Consider the following 19,078-nt stretch of genomic DNA (forward strand, 5'->3'; position numbering starts at 1 on the left):
TGCAGAGGAGGCATGTCAGAGGCAAAGGCAGTGGGGTGGCTTTCAGCGAACGCTCCCACCCCCACTTCCTGATGTTGAGTCCCCATCCCCATACCGCCTCCCCTGGAAATCCGCAGGGTTTGCTCTTTGGGTGCCTCATGCTGTGACTTCCCCACTGGTTAAATACCAGCTGCAGTGGAATGAGGCCTGTACCTCAATTGGTTTTTAGTCAGGAACACTGTCCAGGTGCCTTATCGTCCCAAACTTAATCGGATGGAGGTGAGAAGGGGGTGGAGGGCATGCAGGCTCCCCACACTGCACCCTCTCGCCCAATTAAATGCATCCCCCCTCACCTCTGGGGGAGGCATTAAATTCCACACTCTGTGCAACAGCCATTAGTTGATGGAAGAAAATAATAAAAACACAATGGGTAGAGTTTTCATAAGGTTACCCTGGTTCTGCAGCACAATTTGCCCAAAATCAGCGAAACCAGCACCAAAGGTAAAGAAATTTCAAATGCAAGGTATGTCCAGCTTGAAACGAGTTTCTGTGACATCATGCTGAAAACTGGCCCTGCCCACAAAACTGGCCGTGTTCCAGATTAATCACCATGGTGAATTCCTGCAACGTGTACCTGTTTGCAGACCTTCAAAGAAGCTCTTAAAATTTTTCAGTTATTTAAAATCAGGATACTCGCAGCCAGTGGACTAGACGCTTCTATTAAAAATGCTTATATTTTTTGATAAAACCTTTTTCAGTTGCGTTAATAAATACCTGCACCAGGACACCATGTTCAAATATATCAAGGATTCTTTTTAATGCAAGAAAAAAATTACATTTTCAACTGGTACATGATTGCGTTGGTTGATAGAGGATTTGATGTTTGACTACATGTGAATGAGTTTGATTGGAAACGTAAGCAAAAAAAAATTCAGAAAATGAGCGCATCTTGTACCCAGATTGCTGATTACACCCCAAGTGGTAACTCTGCCCCGATATGCCATCGTCTAGTTACATTCACTGTGGTTACAGATACCGATTTAACAATTATTGCTTCCTCAGTACCATTTTAAATTCAGAGTTTCTGACTGGAAGCTGGAACTTTTAAAGTAAAAGCTGTAACAGAGCTTGCCAATAACCTAGTGGGCAAATAAGCTGTGTGGTGTACTGCTGAATTGTGCAAAATAGTCGCAAGTTGGCTAATTCAAGCAGTGGAGACTCTACAATCAATTCTGGTATGGCTGAATTATGAAGGACAATTTTTAAAAAGCCCCCTCAGTTCAAGCTTACATTTTGTCCCTTGGCACCACTTGGAAATTGTGCCACAGCTGCTGCCAGACCTGCTGCGTATCCAGCGTTCTCTTATTATTTCAGATTTCCAGCATCCACAGTATCAATGCTTATGTGGACATTGAGAGAGAACAGAATTGAGCTTTGTTATGAAAGTCCTTGTGGTGTCAACACAAATGTGTCTAGGTTCATATGAATAACAGAGACTTGAGTGAAATAGTAATGGGCTTACTGACTGAAAATTAGTATGATTGTAAAATATTTTTAGCATTCATTTTTTTCCAAGACATTTGGAAACGTAGGAGAACAAATTCTGAGGAATTTTACACAGGCCTTGAGATGTTAAATTAGATGTACACATAATAAAAAAAACAGTAAGCAAGGTTAATTGGGTCCCTGTCTATAATGCACATATCTAAATGTTTCCAATTGCATTAGACCAGTAATCAGATTCAACAGTATGTCTATAGCACACCTCCTGTAAAGGATAATATGTGATTGCTTTACACTGAGGATGACAGTCAATGTAAAGCAGGAGGGAAACTGGAATGTTTGGGATAAGCGAAGATATTTGAAAAGTGACTTAACATTCTTAAAGTGCCTTATCAAGTTTCAGAAATGTTTTCAGTAACATCCACATAAAAGATACAGTGACAGTTATTTTATGAATGACTAATCTGACAACAGCAATGAAATTAATGACCAGTAGTCTATATTGTAGGAGAGATGTTGACCAAGACATTGCTTTTCTTAGATTGTGCTTTAGGATTGTTGCTTATTCCTCAATTCAAAGATGAACCCTACTCAGGGCCGTGAGTTTCTGCGTCTTCAAGTGACTGAACAGCCCTATTCTCAACCCACAGATCTTTGGGCACATGGGGCAGGATATCCCATGAGATAATGGGTTCTGGAGTGCAGGATTTGCTTCCTTTTCTTTCTTTCTCTGCTGCCACTCTGCCTCATCATTAAGACATTGTGACTCAAAGTGTGATGCAGCTTGATGGTAAGTTGTCAACATTGTGAAAGATTGGGAGCAAGCTCCTCCCATTCATTAATGTCAATGCTGCCATGTTTCAATGAAAGCTTCTGAGTGTTTTTGAAGCATTTCCTTTTTCCTCCTCTGGATCATTGGCCATTTGCGAGTTGAAAAGACACGACCTAGTGGGGGAGATACTTTTCGGCCAGGCAAACACCATCCAGTACAAAAAAGTTTGTTTTGCCTGAATGCTTGTGGAGCTGGCTTCAAGAAGGATGCTAGCATTTGCTTGAAGGTCCACCCGTTGAATCCAGAGGTTTTGGCCTTGGCATTGCTGATGGAATTTCTTAAGCACCCTTCTCTATGGCTAATACACAGTCCAGATCTCCCTGTCGTATAGGAGTGTGGTGACAACTGCTCTGAACACTAAGACTTTTGTTGACTTGTGGAGGTCTTTGTTCTTAAACAATCGCTGCTGTCATTTGTTGAAGGCTGAGCTGGCACAGCTGATTCAGTGTTGGATCTCTTTGTCAATGGTGGCCTTTAGAGAGAGGTAGCTGCCAAGGTATGGGAAGTGCTCAACATATTCCAGAGTCTAAAATAAAAGCAAAATACTGCGGATGCTGGAAATATGAAATAAAAACAGAAAATGCTGGAAAAACTCAGCTCTGAAGAAGAGTCATCCGGACTCGAGACGTTAACTCTATTTCTCTCTCCAAAGATGCTGTCAGACCTGCTAAGTTTTTGCTGCATTTTCTGTTTTTATTTTATATTCCAGAGTCTCTCCTTCAACATATGTGGGAGATAGAATATTTGACTGACCAGGTGTGGGCTGATAAATTATTTTTGTTTTGGAAACATTTCTTGTGTGCAGAATTGAAGAGATCAAAAGTGGCTTACAAATCTGGTGCAGAGTTGGCAACGACACTGCAGTCATCCATAAACTCTAGATCAGGCATGTTCAGAAGCCTGAGCATGATTTTGTTTAACATGGGGACCTTTGGTGACCTGTTGAAAGATGACCAGGACCCACTTGCCATTGCAGCCTACTTCTGTCTTCGCAGCTGGTGACACGCATAGTCTTCCTTTGCCTGTTCTGCCATTGAGGACTTTTTGGACCGCACTTTGTCTGGCACCTCCCCCCAACCTTTACACCATGGGTGGCTCCACCATGAACAAGAAGCTCCTGACAACATCGCTCAAGGGATAGTCAGCGCGCACAAACCTCTCCACCACATAAAGGTGGTGATCCACAGAGGGATCATTAAGATCCACAAAACTGGCATATCGGTTCTGCTCATTTGAGTATCACATCTGCAATTGGCACTCCCAAAAGATTGATGAATCCTCATAGATTATACTTGCAAGTCCTGGTGTGGGGCTCCAACAGAATTCTGAGGGGTCAGAGAGCTACCAGTTGACCTAAACTGATATTTTGCAACCTGTATAATACATGGTTTTTGAAAGCAGGATATGTAAAAGTGGAGGATGCTAAGGTAGCATTTTGAAGATGGAGTATAATAATTGATAGTGACACCAAAACTTGTGGAAAACAGAATTTTCAGAATTGCAGAGTGTGTGCAGCTATGATAGATTGGATGAGAATCTATTATGGTACAGCAAGATGAAACCCAGGAATTCAAAAGTGATGAGGAACTTGAAGTTAATTTAGGGCACTGGAAGGCAGTGGAGCTTGGGGAAAAATAGGTAATAGGAGTGTATAAATGATGGATGGAATCTTAAGGTGCACCCTAGATCAATTCGTGGACAGAGGAAGAGAAGGTGTTACAGTGTCTTGATTAGGTATCATTAGAAAAGAGAAGTGCCATGACCGGTGGAATGCAAAGGAAATTTATAGAGGAAGATACAGCAGTTGACTGGAGTGACCAAGAAGGGATTTGTAGATTAATGCTTCTGATGCCTTTTTGCAACTAATTGGGAGCTGGGTCACCTGAGGCTCCTTTTTTCTCCACTGTAATAACAATTGGTGCTATATGGTGGCATGGAATGGGAGGAAAGAATAGTACTTAATACACTGCCACTGCTCCAATATCAGAATTTGAAAACCCTTTTATAAAACTGGTTCATGGATAGTCTGGGAAGTGAAACAGAGTTATAATTCTTAGCTGTTAAACAGACCTCCCAGGCTATCACTCAAATATTCATCACAGGAATTCTAACCTGTAATTCTAATTGTAACCGCTTATAAATTCCTATGGTAGACTGCCTACACAGTTTAGGTTCTGATAACTGCAAGATTTTGAGTTCAGGAATCACATATCACCCAAAAAAGGCAGGGGGGCTGAGCTCGTAAGTGATTTTAAAGTAGTTTATTAAGAGGCAACAGTTTAAAAATGATGCCTAAGTTAAATAGATAAGAAAAGCATACGGCCCATTACAGGTGAAAACTGGTCCCGGAAGATGAACAGGCGGACGAATGGCACAGAGTGAGTGTAGATCTCTAGCTGATGACAGCAGCCTTCTGCTCTCTAGCCAACATGTTCAGAAGCTCTTCCCCCAGTTTTACTTGGTCTTCCCCGGTCTTCCTCCATCTGGAGGAGGCTGCAGGCTTCCCTTCCGATCACTGATTTATATATTTTAGGAGCTGGTAGTTTATCTAATGTCAATCACTTGTTCAATCCTATGCACCCAATGACCACAGGATATGTACCCAAGATGTAACCTCCCGAAGTCCATTGCTTTGCCTCAAAGTCATCTTTCAGCTCATCTCATGCTTGGTGCCATTTACTAACTCCAGTCAGACACTTGTCTCACTAAGAGGGTACAAGACTCCAGCTTGTTAGCTTAGGAATATCAACGTGAAGGCCTGCACCAAGAGACCTTGATGTGAGACCCTGAGAGTACCATTCTCCTTTACATTTATTTTGTTTTATCTCTGTCCCTGGCTACTAACAACTTTTTTTTTTGAAGAAAGAAAGCATATGACTTTCTGCCTACTGATTATAGGATTTTTAAAGCTACCATTTCTTACATAACCCTAAAATTAAATTCCTGGCTTTTACTTTCTCAAGATTGTTTTGCATATGTAATAAAGACAGATGTGTGCTCTAAACAAAAAACTTTTAATAATGATCATGTACTAATAACTACCTGAATATCGTGCATTTTTTCCTGGAAAATATATATGGTGTCTACCATGACAAAAGCATAATCCAAAAACTTTGGCTCACCAAATTCTACATTTACATTTCAATTTACACCCTGGTTTCACCCATAACCACAAATGGATGAAATGGGAGAATATTTTGGCGGAAGCTATGCCTTCTGGAAATACTGGCAAAATAATAATCAATATCTTGTTCTGATATTCCAAATTCCATATTTCCATGAAGTGTATTCCATTCCGTTTCACTATCTACAAGTACCTCTCCATCCTGTGGTACATAGACATTAGAATAGGTAGATGGTGGCCTGCTCTGGGTATATTCTGTGACAGCTAAATCCAAATGCTCAAGATTCAGAAGATCTTGTTCTGTCCAGAGAACAGCTGATGGGTGGGTCCAAGATGCTTCAACTCTGGGTGTTGAGGTAGTTTGATGATCTTCCAAAACATGATCCAAACAGGTACAACTTTTAGAAAGAAAAAAAATGTAAAGGACCATAAGCATCAACAAAAGTGCAGTATGTTGTTTTTAATGAAATTGCCTATTTATAATATATATGAACTGCTCATCTAATTGCAAAATTATAGTATTAGAACATTATGTAAATTCCATTGATTGTTATGTTTGGAAGTACTGAAAATAATCATCATAATTTATTTTAAAGAAGACAACAAAGTCTAAGTGTAGATTGTGATCTATATACAGCTTTTGCTGTTAAAATAACAGTAAGACTTAGGATACTCTCTCTTATGCGCAAATCACAGAAATGTCAAGAAAGGATATTTACACCGTTAAATACAAAAATCTTCAAATTACAGACCAAACTGCACCAATTTGTCATTACTTTCATGAAAACAATGGATTGAATTTAGTTCTCCCGGTGCTGGTCCCAGTGGCAGATCTGGAACGGAGAGAACTCGCAGTAGAAATGGCTGACCAACTAAGATTACACAGCAACTGACCAATAAAACATGGATGGCCTCAGGGCCTGGCCAGTTGCACAGCAGGGGCAGGCAGGAAGTTGTTGAACCTGCCATCAACTGACAAGGTCAAAAGCAATACCCAGACATGCATATAGTGCCTCCAAGTCAGCAGCATCAATCAATGTAGCAAAGGCTGATAGGAACCCCAGGAGCATCACTTTGACCTCAGTCTTCCTCTCTGTCACTCACCCCTGGACCATCACTTTAATCTCCATATTCAGCTGGCAAATATCTCAGAGCTGACAACATGTGGCACCATGCTTCAGTGATGCTTCCCTGCAGGCTCTCTAGGCTGTCTGGAAACAACGGGAGGTGCTCTTTCCCACCAACAGCATCAGCCAACTGTCCTACCTGACCAAGGAAGCCTGGAAAGAGATTAGCACCCGTGTGGTCCACAGGCGCACCTGGGTCCAATGCAGGAAAAGGGTCAATGACCTACCCCACACTGCAAGGGTGAGTGGAAAGGAGGTGCTAGATTAATGTGGCTCTCATGACAGCAGCAAGCCATGTCTTTAAGCAAGGGGAGGAAGCCAGCAGGTAGCAGAATGAATGCAGTGTAAAGCACAGCAGTAGATGCATCATGACGATTGAATGTATGTGGGCCAGAATTTGCAGGTTCTTACTTGAATCATTGTGCAAGTGGCATGAAAGTGGGGAATACACACAGGTTACCCAGGAGGCCCCATTATCTGTCAGAGAATTGCATGCTGATAAAAGGGTTAGGTGTCTACTGAGACTCATTCTCCCCTTCTGTGTGCAGAAGAAAATAGCACATAATGCCAAAGGTGGCACACAAATAGGTGGAGAAGTGCCTGACACAACAATACTGACACCTGCAGAAGAGCAGGCAGTGGAATTGGCCAGAGAACAGGGCAGCCGGGAAATCACAGACAGCAAAGATGGAGTGATGAGAGTGAGGAGGCTTTGAGTTGGTGTCAACCACTGGGCAGCAAAAAGAAATGTGTGTCACACAGGAATGGGAAGACGGATTGTGAATAACGTGGACCTAATTCTTTCTGTCCTCCAGTGTAAGTCCTCTCATTCCAGAGTGACAGCCTGTTCCATCTACCATGACCCTGCAGCCAATCTCTGAGGAGGAGGGCTTCAAAGCCTCAGTCAATGCATCATCACATCTTTCCCTCGCACCCTCCACCAGCAAAAATATAGTCACCTCAGCGGGTATGCAATTGCATTTAGAATCTGAGTCATATTCTAGTGAGCAGGTTACAGACATGCCAGAGCAGCTGATAGAGGAATCATGATAAGTGCCAAAGTTGTGTGGGTGAAGGGTAAGTATTGACATCGCAATGGTTTGGGTGGTAAGGATTGAGCGACTTGTCTGCGTTAATTGGTGATTTGATGTCAGGTGGATATATAAATGTCATGATATAAGGTCTAGATCCAATTGGTTTTCAAAGGCTTGCTTTGAAACCGGTTGAGAACAAGAGGTCACAAGCCTCCCTCGTGGGTCTCTCCATGGCCCTAGCATCTGATTCTGAAACCACAAAATGCAGGCTCTTCTGCTGTGATGCATGCTCCCCATCATCCTCATCTGATGAGAAGTGTGGCTCCTCTATGTCTGTGGTTGGAAAGTTCTCCTTCCTCCTGCATTAGGCTGTGCAACATTCAGCAGATGGAGATAATCATTGACAGCCTTTGAGGCGCATATTATTTCTTATTCATTCACGAGATATGGGCGTCACTGGCTCGACCAGAATTTATTTCCCATTCCTAATTGCCCTTGAGAAGGTGGTGGGGAGCTGCCTTCTTGAACTGCTGCAGTCCATGTGGTGTAGGTACACTCACAGTGCTGTTAAGAAGGGAGTTCCAGGATTTTGATCCAGCGACAGTGAAGGAACGGCGATATATTTCCAAGTCAGGATGGTGAGTGGCTTGGAGGGGAACTTCCAGGTGGTGATGTTCCCATGTGTCTGCTGCCTTTGTCCTTCTAAATGGTAGTGGCCATGGGTTTGGAAGGTGCTGTCTAAGGAGCCTTGGTGAGCTCCTTCAGTGCATCTTGTAGATGATACATACTACTGCTACTATGAAGCAAGTGAATGTTTGTGGATGGGATGCCAATCAAGCTGGCTGCTGTGTCCTGGATGGTGTCAAACTTCTTGGACAGGATTTTACACGTTGGCGAGCGGGGGTGGGAGCGGGGCACATGGTGATGTCGGGGGCAATTCACGATGTCACCGCACCCCATTTAAATTTTCAGGAAGGTGGGGGTGCAGCGAAATCAGCTGCACGCCCACCAACCTGTCAATGGCCAATTGAGGCTATTGACAGAATCAATTATGTAATTAAAGGACCTCCCATCCAACCCTAAGGTTGGCGGGCAAGCCAGGAGCCCCGGCACGAACTAGAAAAAGCATGAAGCCTCATCAACGAGCGGAATGAGGTTTCATGTAGCTTTTTAAAAAATTTTAATAAAGTTTTTTTGAAAATTATGGACGTCCCAACTCATGTGACATTGTTACATGAGGGGACATGTTAGGGAAATTTTATGTTTCTATTTTAAGGTTTTTGACATTTACAACTGATCTCCCTGAGGCAGCACTTAGCCTCAGGGGGATGTGTGCGCTCTTTCGTGCACATGCGTGAAAGAGTGCACTCTCGATTATGGGATTCCCCCCGCCCGCACAGGGAGCGCATAAATTGGCCTGCCCACGTAAAATAGCACCGCGCCTCCAATCGGGGGCACCAATTGGAAGTACGCCTGTGCGTGCCCGCCCTTCAACTTCCCCCTTGCCAGGGGAAAATTCAGCCCCTTGAGTATAGTCAGAGCTGCACTCATCCAGGCAAGTGGGGAGTATTCCATCACACTCCTGACTTGTGCCTTGTAGATAGTGGACAGGCTTTGAGGAGTCAGGAGGTGAGTTACTCGCTGCAAGATTCCTAGCCACTGACCTGCTCACAGTATTTATCTGACTAGTGCAATTCAGTTTTTGGTCAATGATAATGCCCAGGCTGTTGATAGTGGGGGATTCAGCGATGGTAATGCCATTGAATTTCAAGGGGCAATGGTTAGATTCTTTCTTGTTGCAGATGGTCATTGCCTGGCACTTGTGCGGCACGAATGTTACTTGCCACTTGTCAGCCCAAGCCTGGATATTGTCCAGGTCTTATTGCATTTGGACGTAGACTGCTTCAGTATCTGAAGAGTTGTGAATGGTACTGAACATTGTGCAATCATCAGCGAACATCCCCACTTCTGACCTTATGATGGAAAGAATGTCATTGATGAAGCAGCTGAAGATGGTTGGGCTGAGGACACGACCCTGAGGAAATCCTGCAGTGATGTCCTGGAGCGGAGATGACTGACCTCCAACAGCCACAACCATCTTCCTTTGTGCTAGGTATGACTCCAACCAGCAAGAGTTTTTCCCCTGATTCTCATTGTCTCCAGTTTTGCTAGGGCTCCTTGATGTCACATCTGGTCAAATGCAACCTTGATGTCAAGGGCAGTCACCCTCGCCTCACCCCTCACATTTGGGAGAGGTTCACCAGAGGCAGTCAAGGCAAAAGAATCTCATTTTCAGTAATCCAATGATCTGCTCAATTGCAGTCCTTATGGATCCATAGGAAGCATTGTAATCCTCCTCGGCTGAGGTTCGAGGGTTTCTGAATGGTGTCATCAGTCAGGTCTTGAGGGGATAGCCCCATCACTCTGGATCCATCCCTGCAGATATGTGAGAGGCTCAAATAGCTGTAGCACCTTGGAATTGCCAGGGATATATGAATCATGTGAACTCCCTGGGAACTGAACACACATTAGGAGGATAAAAACAAAAACAAAAAACTGCGGATGCTGGAAATCCAAAACAAAAACAGAATTACCTGGAAAAACTCAGCAGGTCTGGCAGCATCGGTGGAGAAGAAAAGAGTTGATGTTTCGAGTCCTCATGACTCTTCGACAGTTCCTCATGACCCTTAGACAGAATTGTCGAAGGGTCATGAGGACTCGAAACGTCAACTCTTTTCTTCTCCGCCGATGCTGCCAGACCTGCTGAGTTTTTACACATTAGGAGGATATGTTTCCAGTGGTCGCAGACCAATCGCACATTAATTCAGTGAAACTCTTGTTTCTGAAGGTTGCAGGCTGGTCCCAGGGAACTCTGATTTCCATATGCATGCAGAGGATTACTCCTGGCACCTGTCAGAAACCCAGGATGGTCCAAAAGCCCACTGATCTTCAACCTGGCTCTCTGGGTCTGTTCTGGATGCACAAATTCTCCAGCCCTTTTGAATAGCGCATTGGTGACCTCTCTGAGGCAGCAATATGCACTGTCTGTGAGATGCCATGCATGTGCCCCTTGGAGCACAGGAAGAAGCCACTGGCATAGAATTCAATGCTGCAGTGAATTTTAATGCCACTGGCATTGGGTTCCCTCCAAGTCCAAGGGGTTACAGGTCTTTCTGAAGGAAAGTGACTGCCTCCCTAGACATCCTCAGCCATCTCTGACATTGCCCCTCAGTCATCTGCAGGTAGTTGAGATGCATGCAGAATACTCAAGGATGTGCCAGAGCTTGTCATAGTACTAGCTCCTGGCCACCTCCATCCTGACTGGCCTCAGTGTCTGGTATTACCCCTTGTTGGCCTCCTGGTTGCTGTTGGACATGATCCAATGCCAAACTTCCTTTGTGCCCTTTCTCTTCTGCCCCAACACTGAGTGGATGAGATGCATTTCACCTCCAGAAATTGAACAGGGGACAGAAGCCAGACATCCACTGTTCACCTAGTCCTCGACCAAAACCTTGTGCTTATGGATGATTGCAATCACTCTGGCCTTCTTCAATCACACTGGTCTTGTGCTTAATGTTCATCGACCCTCCATCAATCACCCTCAACCTTCCCTTGATCACCCCTCGACCTTCCCTTGATCACCCCCTCGATCACCCTTCAACCTTCTCTCGATCACCCCTTAACTTTCCCTCGATCACCATCAACTTGTCCCCGATCACCCTTGATCATCCTAGGCCCTCCCTCAATCACTCTGGATCTTCCCTTGATCACCATATGATCACCCTTGATCCTCCATCAATTGCATTAGACTTTCCCTTCATCACCCTTGACCTGCCCCACAATGATTTTCAGCCTCCTCTCCCAACAAACTCTCCCAGTAACGAAAGACAGTTCCAACTCAAGTTCCAGCTTAAATGCCTGCTCCACGTCAGCTTTAACCAGTCTTGAAAATGAAGGGCCATGTTGCCCGTGCACTTCCAACTTAATCATAAGGGTAGCATTTAATCACAAAACCTTTGTGTATTAATGAGTACTCATTGCATGCAAATCATGCCGAAGCTTTTCATCTTTTACTCATCAGGCCAAATGCAAGAGTGTCAAATTTCAAATGATCACAACAATTTATACTACAGGAGAAAAGGGGTGCTGATTGGTTGGTAACATAGGAGCAGGAGTAGGCCATTTGGTCCATTGTGCCTACTCCACCATTCAATTAGATCATGGCCGATCATCTACCTCAACGCCACTTTCATTGTATCCCTTGATGTCATCAGTATCCAGAAAACTATCAATTTCTGTTTTGAACATGCTCAATGATTGAGCTTCCACAGCCCCCAGGGATAGAGAATTCCAAAGATTCACCACTCTCGGAGTGAAGAAATTCCTCCTCATCACGGTCTTAAATGGCCAGCCCCTTATTCTGAGACTGTGTCCTCTGGTCTAGTCTCCACAGCCAGGGGAAACATCCCATCTACATCCACCCTGTCTCGCCCTGTAAGAATTTTGTAAGTTTCAATGAGATCGCCTCACATTCTTCGAAACTCTAGAGAATAGAAGTCCATTTCCCTCAATTTCTCCTCATAAGACAATCATGCAATCCCAGGGATTACTCTGGTGAACCTCCATTGAACACCCTCTATGGTAAGTACATCTTTCCTTAGATAAGGAGACCAAAAATGTCCACAATACTCCAAGTTGGTCTCACCTAGGCTCTATACAATGGCAGCAAGACATCTTTACTCCTGTACTCAAATCACCTTGTGATGAAGACCAACATACCATTTGCCTTCCTTATTGCTTGCTGCACCTGCATGCTAACTTTTAGTGACTCATGAATAAGGACATCCAGGTCCCTTGTGACAGCAACACTTTCCAATTTCTCACCATTTAAGAAATACTTCTCTTTTTTTCTACCAAAGTGGATAACTCCACACTTATTCACATCATATTCCATCTGCCATGCTCTTGCCCATTCCCTTAGACTGTCCAAGTTCCCTTGAAGCTTCCTTGCATCCCCCTCACAACTTACATTCCCACCTAGTTTTGTGTCATCAGTAAATTTGGAAATATTATATTTGGTCCCCAGATCATCCAAATCATTTATATAGATTGTGAACAGCTGTGGCCCGAGCACTGATCCTTACAGTACCCACGAGTAACAGCCTGGCATCCTGAGAATGATCCATTTATTCCTACTCTCTGTTATCTGCTTGTTAACCAATTCTCAATCCATACCAGTATATTACCCCAATCCCATGTGCTCTAATTTTGTTTAGTAACCTTCTGCGTGGAACCTTATCAAAAGCCTTCTGAAAATCCAAGAACACCACATCCACTAGTTCTCCTTTATCTATGTTTCAATTACCATCCTCAAAAAATTCCAACAGGTTTGTCAAACATAATTTCCCTTTCATAAATCCATGTTTACTCAGCCCAACTATATCATTATTTTCCAAGAGTCTAGTTATCATGTCCTTTTTAATAGATTCTAACATTTTCCCTACTAGTGACATCAAACTATCAGAACTGTAGTTCTCCATTTTCTCCCTCCCTCCCCTCTTAAATAGAAGGGTTACATTTGCTACTTTTCAGTCTGCAGGAACCTTTCCAAAATCTATTGAATTTTGAAAGATAACAACCAATGCATCCACTATCTCTACAGCCACCTCCTTCAACACTCTGGCATGTAGCTCTAGCAAGTTGACTCTGGTTGGCCAAGACATTGCCATGGAGGAAACAACTAAAGGCTCTCCAACCTTCCAGGTAATTCAAAAAGGTGTAAGGCTTGAACATATTCCTTTTGTTTGCAGAGAATAGGGGTTCCTTGCGTATGAATGTATGTCACTTCTAGCAAGTATAGATGAGCCACGTTACGAGCTCAACTAATCATCTTAAATTGTAACTGCTGTTCAAGACCTACTTCCTCACTGATGCTTAACGTTCAGCTCCAAACAATTTCCTTCCCTCAACCACCAACTGATGCCCAAATAACAATTATCCCTGATTTTGATTATGCCTAAATTTCTCCACTCTCTTTTCACTCAGAACTCAGTACCAAGCCCTAGCCTTCTCAACTATTCATCACACTCATGCCTACTCTCCAACCTGAATTTATACTACATCATGACTCTTCAGGAACAATGTAAAGATCTTAGAAAAGTCATAGAGGTCTACAGTACAGAAAAAGGCCCTTTGGCCCATCAAGTCTGCGCCAGTCAAACAAGTACCTAACTATTCTAATCCCATTTTCCAGCACTAGACCCATAGCCTTGTATGCCATCGCATCACAAGTGCACATCCAAATACTCCTTAAATGTGATGAGGGTTTTTGCCTCTACCACCCTTTCAGGCAGTGAGTTCCAGATTCCCACGACCCTCTGGGTGAAAAAAATTCTTCTTCACGTCCCCTCTAGATCTCATGCTCCTTACCTTAAATCTATGCCCCCTGGTTATTGATCCCTCCACCAAGGGGAAAAGTTCCTTCCTGTCTACCCTATCTATGCCCTTCATAATTTCATACACCTCAATCATGTCCCCCTTCAATCTCCTCTGCTCCAGGGAAAATAACCCCAGTCTATCCAATCTCTCCTCATAACTAAAACTCTCCAGTCCAGGCAACATCCTGGTAACTCTCCTCTACACTTTCTCTAATGCAATCACATCCTTCCTATAATGCGGATTCCAGAACTGCACGCAATACTCTAGCTGTGGCCGAACCAGCATTTTATACAGTTCCAGCATAACCTCCCTGCTCTTATATTCTATGCATCGGCTAATAAAGGCAAGTATCCCATATGCCTTCTTAACCACCTTATCTACCTGTGCCGCTACCTTAAGGGACCGGTGGACATGCACACCAAGGTCCCTCTGATCCTCGGAACTTCCCAGTGTCCTACCATTCATCGTGTATTCCCGTGCCTTGTTTGTCCTGTCCACGTGCATCGCCTCACACTTATCCGAAGCAAACTCTATTTGCCACTGATCAGCCCATCTGACCAACCCGTCTAATCTTCCTGTAACCTAAGGCTATCCTCCTCACTATTTACCACCCCACCAATTTTCGTGTCATCCGCGAACCGTCCTACATTCAAATCTAAATCATTTATATATATATCACAAACAGCAAGGGATCCAACACCGATCCCTGTGGAATCCCACTGGACACAGGCATCCAGTCAAAAAAACACCCCTCAACCATCACCCTCTGCTTCCTGTCACTCAGCCAATTCTGGATCCAATTTGCCAAATTGCCTTGCATCCCATGGGCTCTTACCTTCATTATGAGTCTCCCATGTGGAACCTTATCAAAAGCCTTGCTGAAGTCCAAGCAGACCACGTCAAATGCATTGCCCGCATCTACACACCTGGTCACCTCTTCGAAAAATTCAATCAAATTAATGAGACATGACCTCCCCTTAACAAAACCGTGCTGACTGTCCTTGATTAATCCCTGTCTCTCCAAGTGTAGATTAATTACGTCCCTCAGAATTGCTTCCAATTGTTTCCCCACAACTGAAGTTAGACTGACTGGCTTGTAGTTCCCTCGTTTATCCCTTCCTCCCTTCTTGAATAACGGTACCACATTGGCTATCCCCCAGTCCTCCGGCACCTCTCCTGTGGCCAGAGAGGCTAATTGAAAATTATTGCCAGTGCCTCTGCTCTCTCCTCTCTTGCCTCACTCAACAGCCTGGGAAGTATTTCATCTGGGCCTGGAGATTTATCTACTTTTACGCCTGCAAGACCACTTAGAACCTCCTCCATTTCTATGCTAATTTCTTTAATTATATCACAGTCCTTCTGCCTGATTTCCATACCCACATCATCCCTCTCACTTGTGAACACTGACACAAAGTATTCATTTAGAACCCTAACCACGTCTTCCAGCTCCATACATCAAATTACCACTATGGTCCTTAATGGGCCCTATTCTTTCCTTAGTTATCCTCTTACTCTTAATGTACTTGTAAAATAGCTTTGGATTTCCCTTTATTTTACCTGCCAATGCTTTTTCATGCCCCTTTTTGCTCTCCTAATTTCCTTGTTAAGTTCCCCCCTACACATTCTATACTCCTCTAAGTCTTCTGCTGTTTTGAGCCCTCGGAATCTGCCATAAGCCTCCTTTTTTCTCTTTATCCAATCCTGTATATCCCTTGTTATCCACGGTTCCCTGGATTTGTTGGTCCCGCCCTTTATCTTTACTGAAATATGTTGGCCCTGTACTCTCCCTATTTCCTTTTTGAATGAGTCCCACTGCTCTGACACAGGTTTACCTAAAAGTAGCTGCTCCCAGTCCACTCTGGCCAAATCATAGCTGATCTTATTAAAATTGGCTTCCCGCAATTTAGAACTCTAATTTCTGGCCCATCCTTGTCCTGTTCCATAACAGCCTTGAACCTAACGGAGTTATGATCACTATCTGAAAAATTATCACTTTCTGAAAAATGCTCTCCCACTGATACCTCTACCACATGTCCAGCTTCATTCCCTAAAATTAAGTCCAGGAATGCCCCCTCTCTTGTAGGACCTTCTACGTACTGGCTTAAAAAGGTCTCCTGGATGCATTTTAAGAATTCCGCTCCCTCTAAACCTATCACATTATGACTAACCCCAGTTAATGTTGGGGAAGTTGAAATCCTCCACTATTACTACCCTATTATTTTTACACTTCTCTGAAATTTTGCCTACCTACTCTTCCATTTCTCTCTGACTGTTTGGGGGCCTAGTAGAGGATTTTGCTAAGGATGAAAGACTAAGTTATCAAGAGAAGTTGGAGAAATTAGGATTGTTCTTGAAACAGAGAAGGTTAAGAGGTAACCCATAAGAGGTTTTCAAGATGATGATGGGTTTTGATAATATAGATAAAAGTAAAGGGGTTAATAACCAGAGGTCAAAGATTTCAAATCATTTTCAGAAGATCTAAGGGGAGGTGAGGAGAATTATTTCATTCAGAGAGTTGTTGGGACCTGGAATGCACTGTCTGAGAAGGTGGTGGAAGCTGATTCCATAAATAATATTGAACAGGAGTTAGACGGGTATCAGAGGACCTTCCAGGGTTGTTGACAAAATGCAGTGATGTGGGACAAAGTGCAACTGTCTTTTCAATGGTCCAAGACAGAGGCATAATAGGCGGAGTAGCCTCCCTCTGTGCTGTAAGTTTCTATGAATCTAAAAGCAAATGCCTCACTATTGATAGTGATATTCCCCATCCCTCCCTGACCTACCCAAACATTCCCTCTACTGCTTGACTACTTAATAATCTGTATCTTCTGCTCTGCCAATCTTACTTGCTTCCCCAACAGACCTTCCCAAGCTACTCGCTACCACACATTACAATTCATTTCTCCAGTCACCTAAACAGTCTTAAACCAAGATCCTCTCACTTACTGTCATCAGTGTCACATTCTGTCATGCCTGCATCTTTGCCTTAAAAGCATGTTCTTTATCCTAATACCCAACAGTGAATTGAGATCAGTTCACGATGACCAAATTACATGGAGGAATGTTTAGTTACAGAAAGAATGGGCAGAATTTTTCCTTGGTGGGCGGGCTTGGCGGGGGTGGGTGGGGGCGGTCGGGAAGCCGACCACCACCTGCGATCGGCACCGGATCGCGATTTCACGCTGGCGGGCCAGTTAAAGCCAGCCCAGCGTGAAACGCAAGCGGCAGTGCCCAGCGCTGCATGTGTGGGTGGTGGCCGGGGCGGTGGGGGGGGGGGGGTTGAGGAGAGCGAGTGAGCCGAGCACGAACTTCACACATGTGCGCGAGTGAGTGCTTCTTAATCTCCCTGAGGCACAGAGCTGCCTCAGGAAGATCGAGCGCTGCTAAAAATAATAAAGAAAATATAACATGTCCCCTCATTATGACTCTGTGACATGAGCAGGGACGTGTTTTTAATTCAATTGCAAAACTTATATTATTGTTATTTGCTTTTAGAAACCTCATCCTGCCCGTGGATGAGGTTTTCAAAAAAATGCAAAGGCCCTTCACCTGCCTGCCAACATTTAGGTTGGACGGGCAATGAATAATTCAGGTTAATTGATTAACAGGCCTTTTAATTGTCGGCGGACGTGCTGCCGACTCTGGTGCGTGTTCACCGACCAAACTATCACGTGACTGCGCGTTGACATCGGCATGCTCGGCTGACGTCAACGAATGTCATTTCATGCTCGAGCATGTCGGGCACAAGCCCACCCGCCGAGCGAAAATTTCTGTCCAATGTGTATTTGACTAGTGATTACACTGAAAGTGAATTAGTAAGAAAATACTGCAAATGCTAGAAATTTGAACTAATGAAAAAACACAGAAAAAAAGAAACACACTGAAAGTCCCTCAGCGTTTGTAAAGAGAAAAGATAGGTTGGGGCGGATTTCACAGTCAGCGATGACAGTAATGTCAGTAAACAGAGAGTTTCGGTATCATTACCACTGCAAGTTTCAAGTGTGTACACTTCTTCAGAAACAGGCTGTCATTCCCAAGTGTGACTTGTTGACTTGTTTCTCCTCCTTACAGTGCTCACTGACCAATTATATGTTTCCAGCGTTTCCTAATTGTGAATGAATTGGACTGAACAGAAAATAAAGAACCTAGCCTTCCTCGACCTGAGAGTTTGTCACCTCCATTCCAATTATTTCACTTAATGTTGTTCCTATGACTTGCAATAAGGTCTCATGGCCATTGCAATTATCTTTACTCAATAATTAAATATCAGAGAAAGAGGTTATTAACCAAAACCACATTTGCAATTCATTAAATGATATTTTCTCTAAAAATGAAGTTTCACCTGCTAAACCAGCTTAACACCACACAAGAACAATGTATAAATCGAACGAGTGTAATCAATACTCATTTATTTCTCTTTACCCAAGTCAGCATTGACTTGTGTTTAAAACAAGTTCACAAAGTTAGAGGCATATCATGCTGCTTCCACAGAAATAATTGGGTTTGAGGTCTGAGGAGTGGAGTGGGAAAGTAATCGAAGTATTGAAGAGGCAGGAAGGGAAAATCACAAATCAATGCCATTGTGTATGGTTTTTATTTGGGAATTGAGGAAATCAAACCAAATGAGATACTTTCCAGAATGCAGAAGAATATGATAAGGCTCTAGATAGTATTTTTAGAAGCTCCATTATTATGTGGGTTCTATCTGGAGACTGGAGGAAAACCAACTAAAACATAGATTAGGGAATTATAGGTTAATAAGCGTAATTGGTGATGGGGAATATGTGCAAACACTTTCCTGAATATTACCAATACTCATAAGACACATGGAAGGTGTAAGGATTAATCAATGATGTTTCAACTGTCATGGTTCACTAGTCTGTGAATACCTTCTGAAAAAACAAAGTTTAGTGGACAAGGGCAATCAAGGGTGGGTATAATTTACTTGGATTTTAAGAAAGCACTTGATAAAATCCCATACAGAAATCTTTTAAAGAAATCCAAGGCTCATAAAATTGATGTCCTATTTGATTTGAGATCC

The 19,078-nt window shown here is 43.4% G+C and overlaps 1 protein-coding gene across 2 annotated transcripts in view; it reads right to left on the reverse strand.

Annotated features, from left to right (window-relative positions):
* Nucleotides 1–771: 771 nt before the first annotated feature.
* Nucleotides 772–19,078, reverse strand: part of LOC121280206 — a 58,258-nt gene continuing 39,951 nt past the window's right edge. For both annotated transcript variants that reach the window (XM_041191953.1, XM_041191952.1), the window contains one exon: nucleotides 772–5,836. In XM_041191953.1, the coding sequence (XP_041047887.1) occupies nucleotides 5,461–5,836 (376 nt within the window). In that variant the 3' untranslated portion in view covers nucleotides 772–5,460. The remainder of the gene's footprint in view (nucleotides 5,837–19,078) is intronic.

The sequence above is a fragment of the Carcharodon carcharias genome, chromosome 7, assembly GCF_017639515.1.
Source record: "Carcharodon carcharias isolate sCarCar2 chromosome 7, sCarCar2.pri, whole genome shotgun sequence".
NCBI classification, from domain to species: domain Eukaryota; kingdom Metazoa; phylum Chordata; class Chondrichthyes; order Lamniformes; family Lamnidae; genus Carcharodon; species Carcharodon carcharias.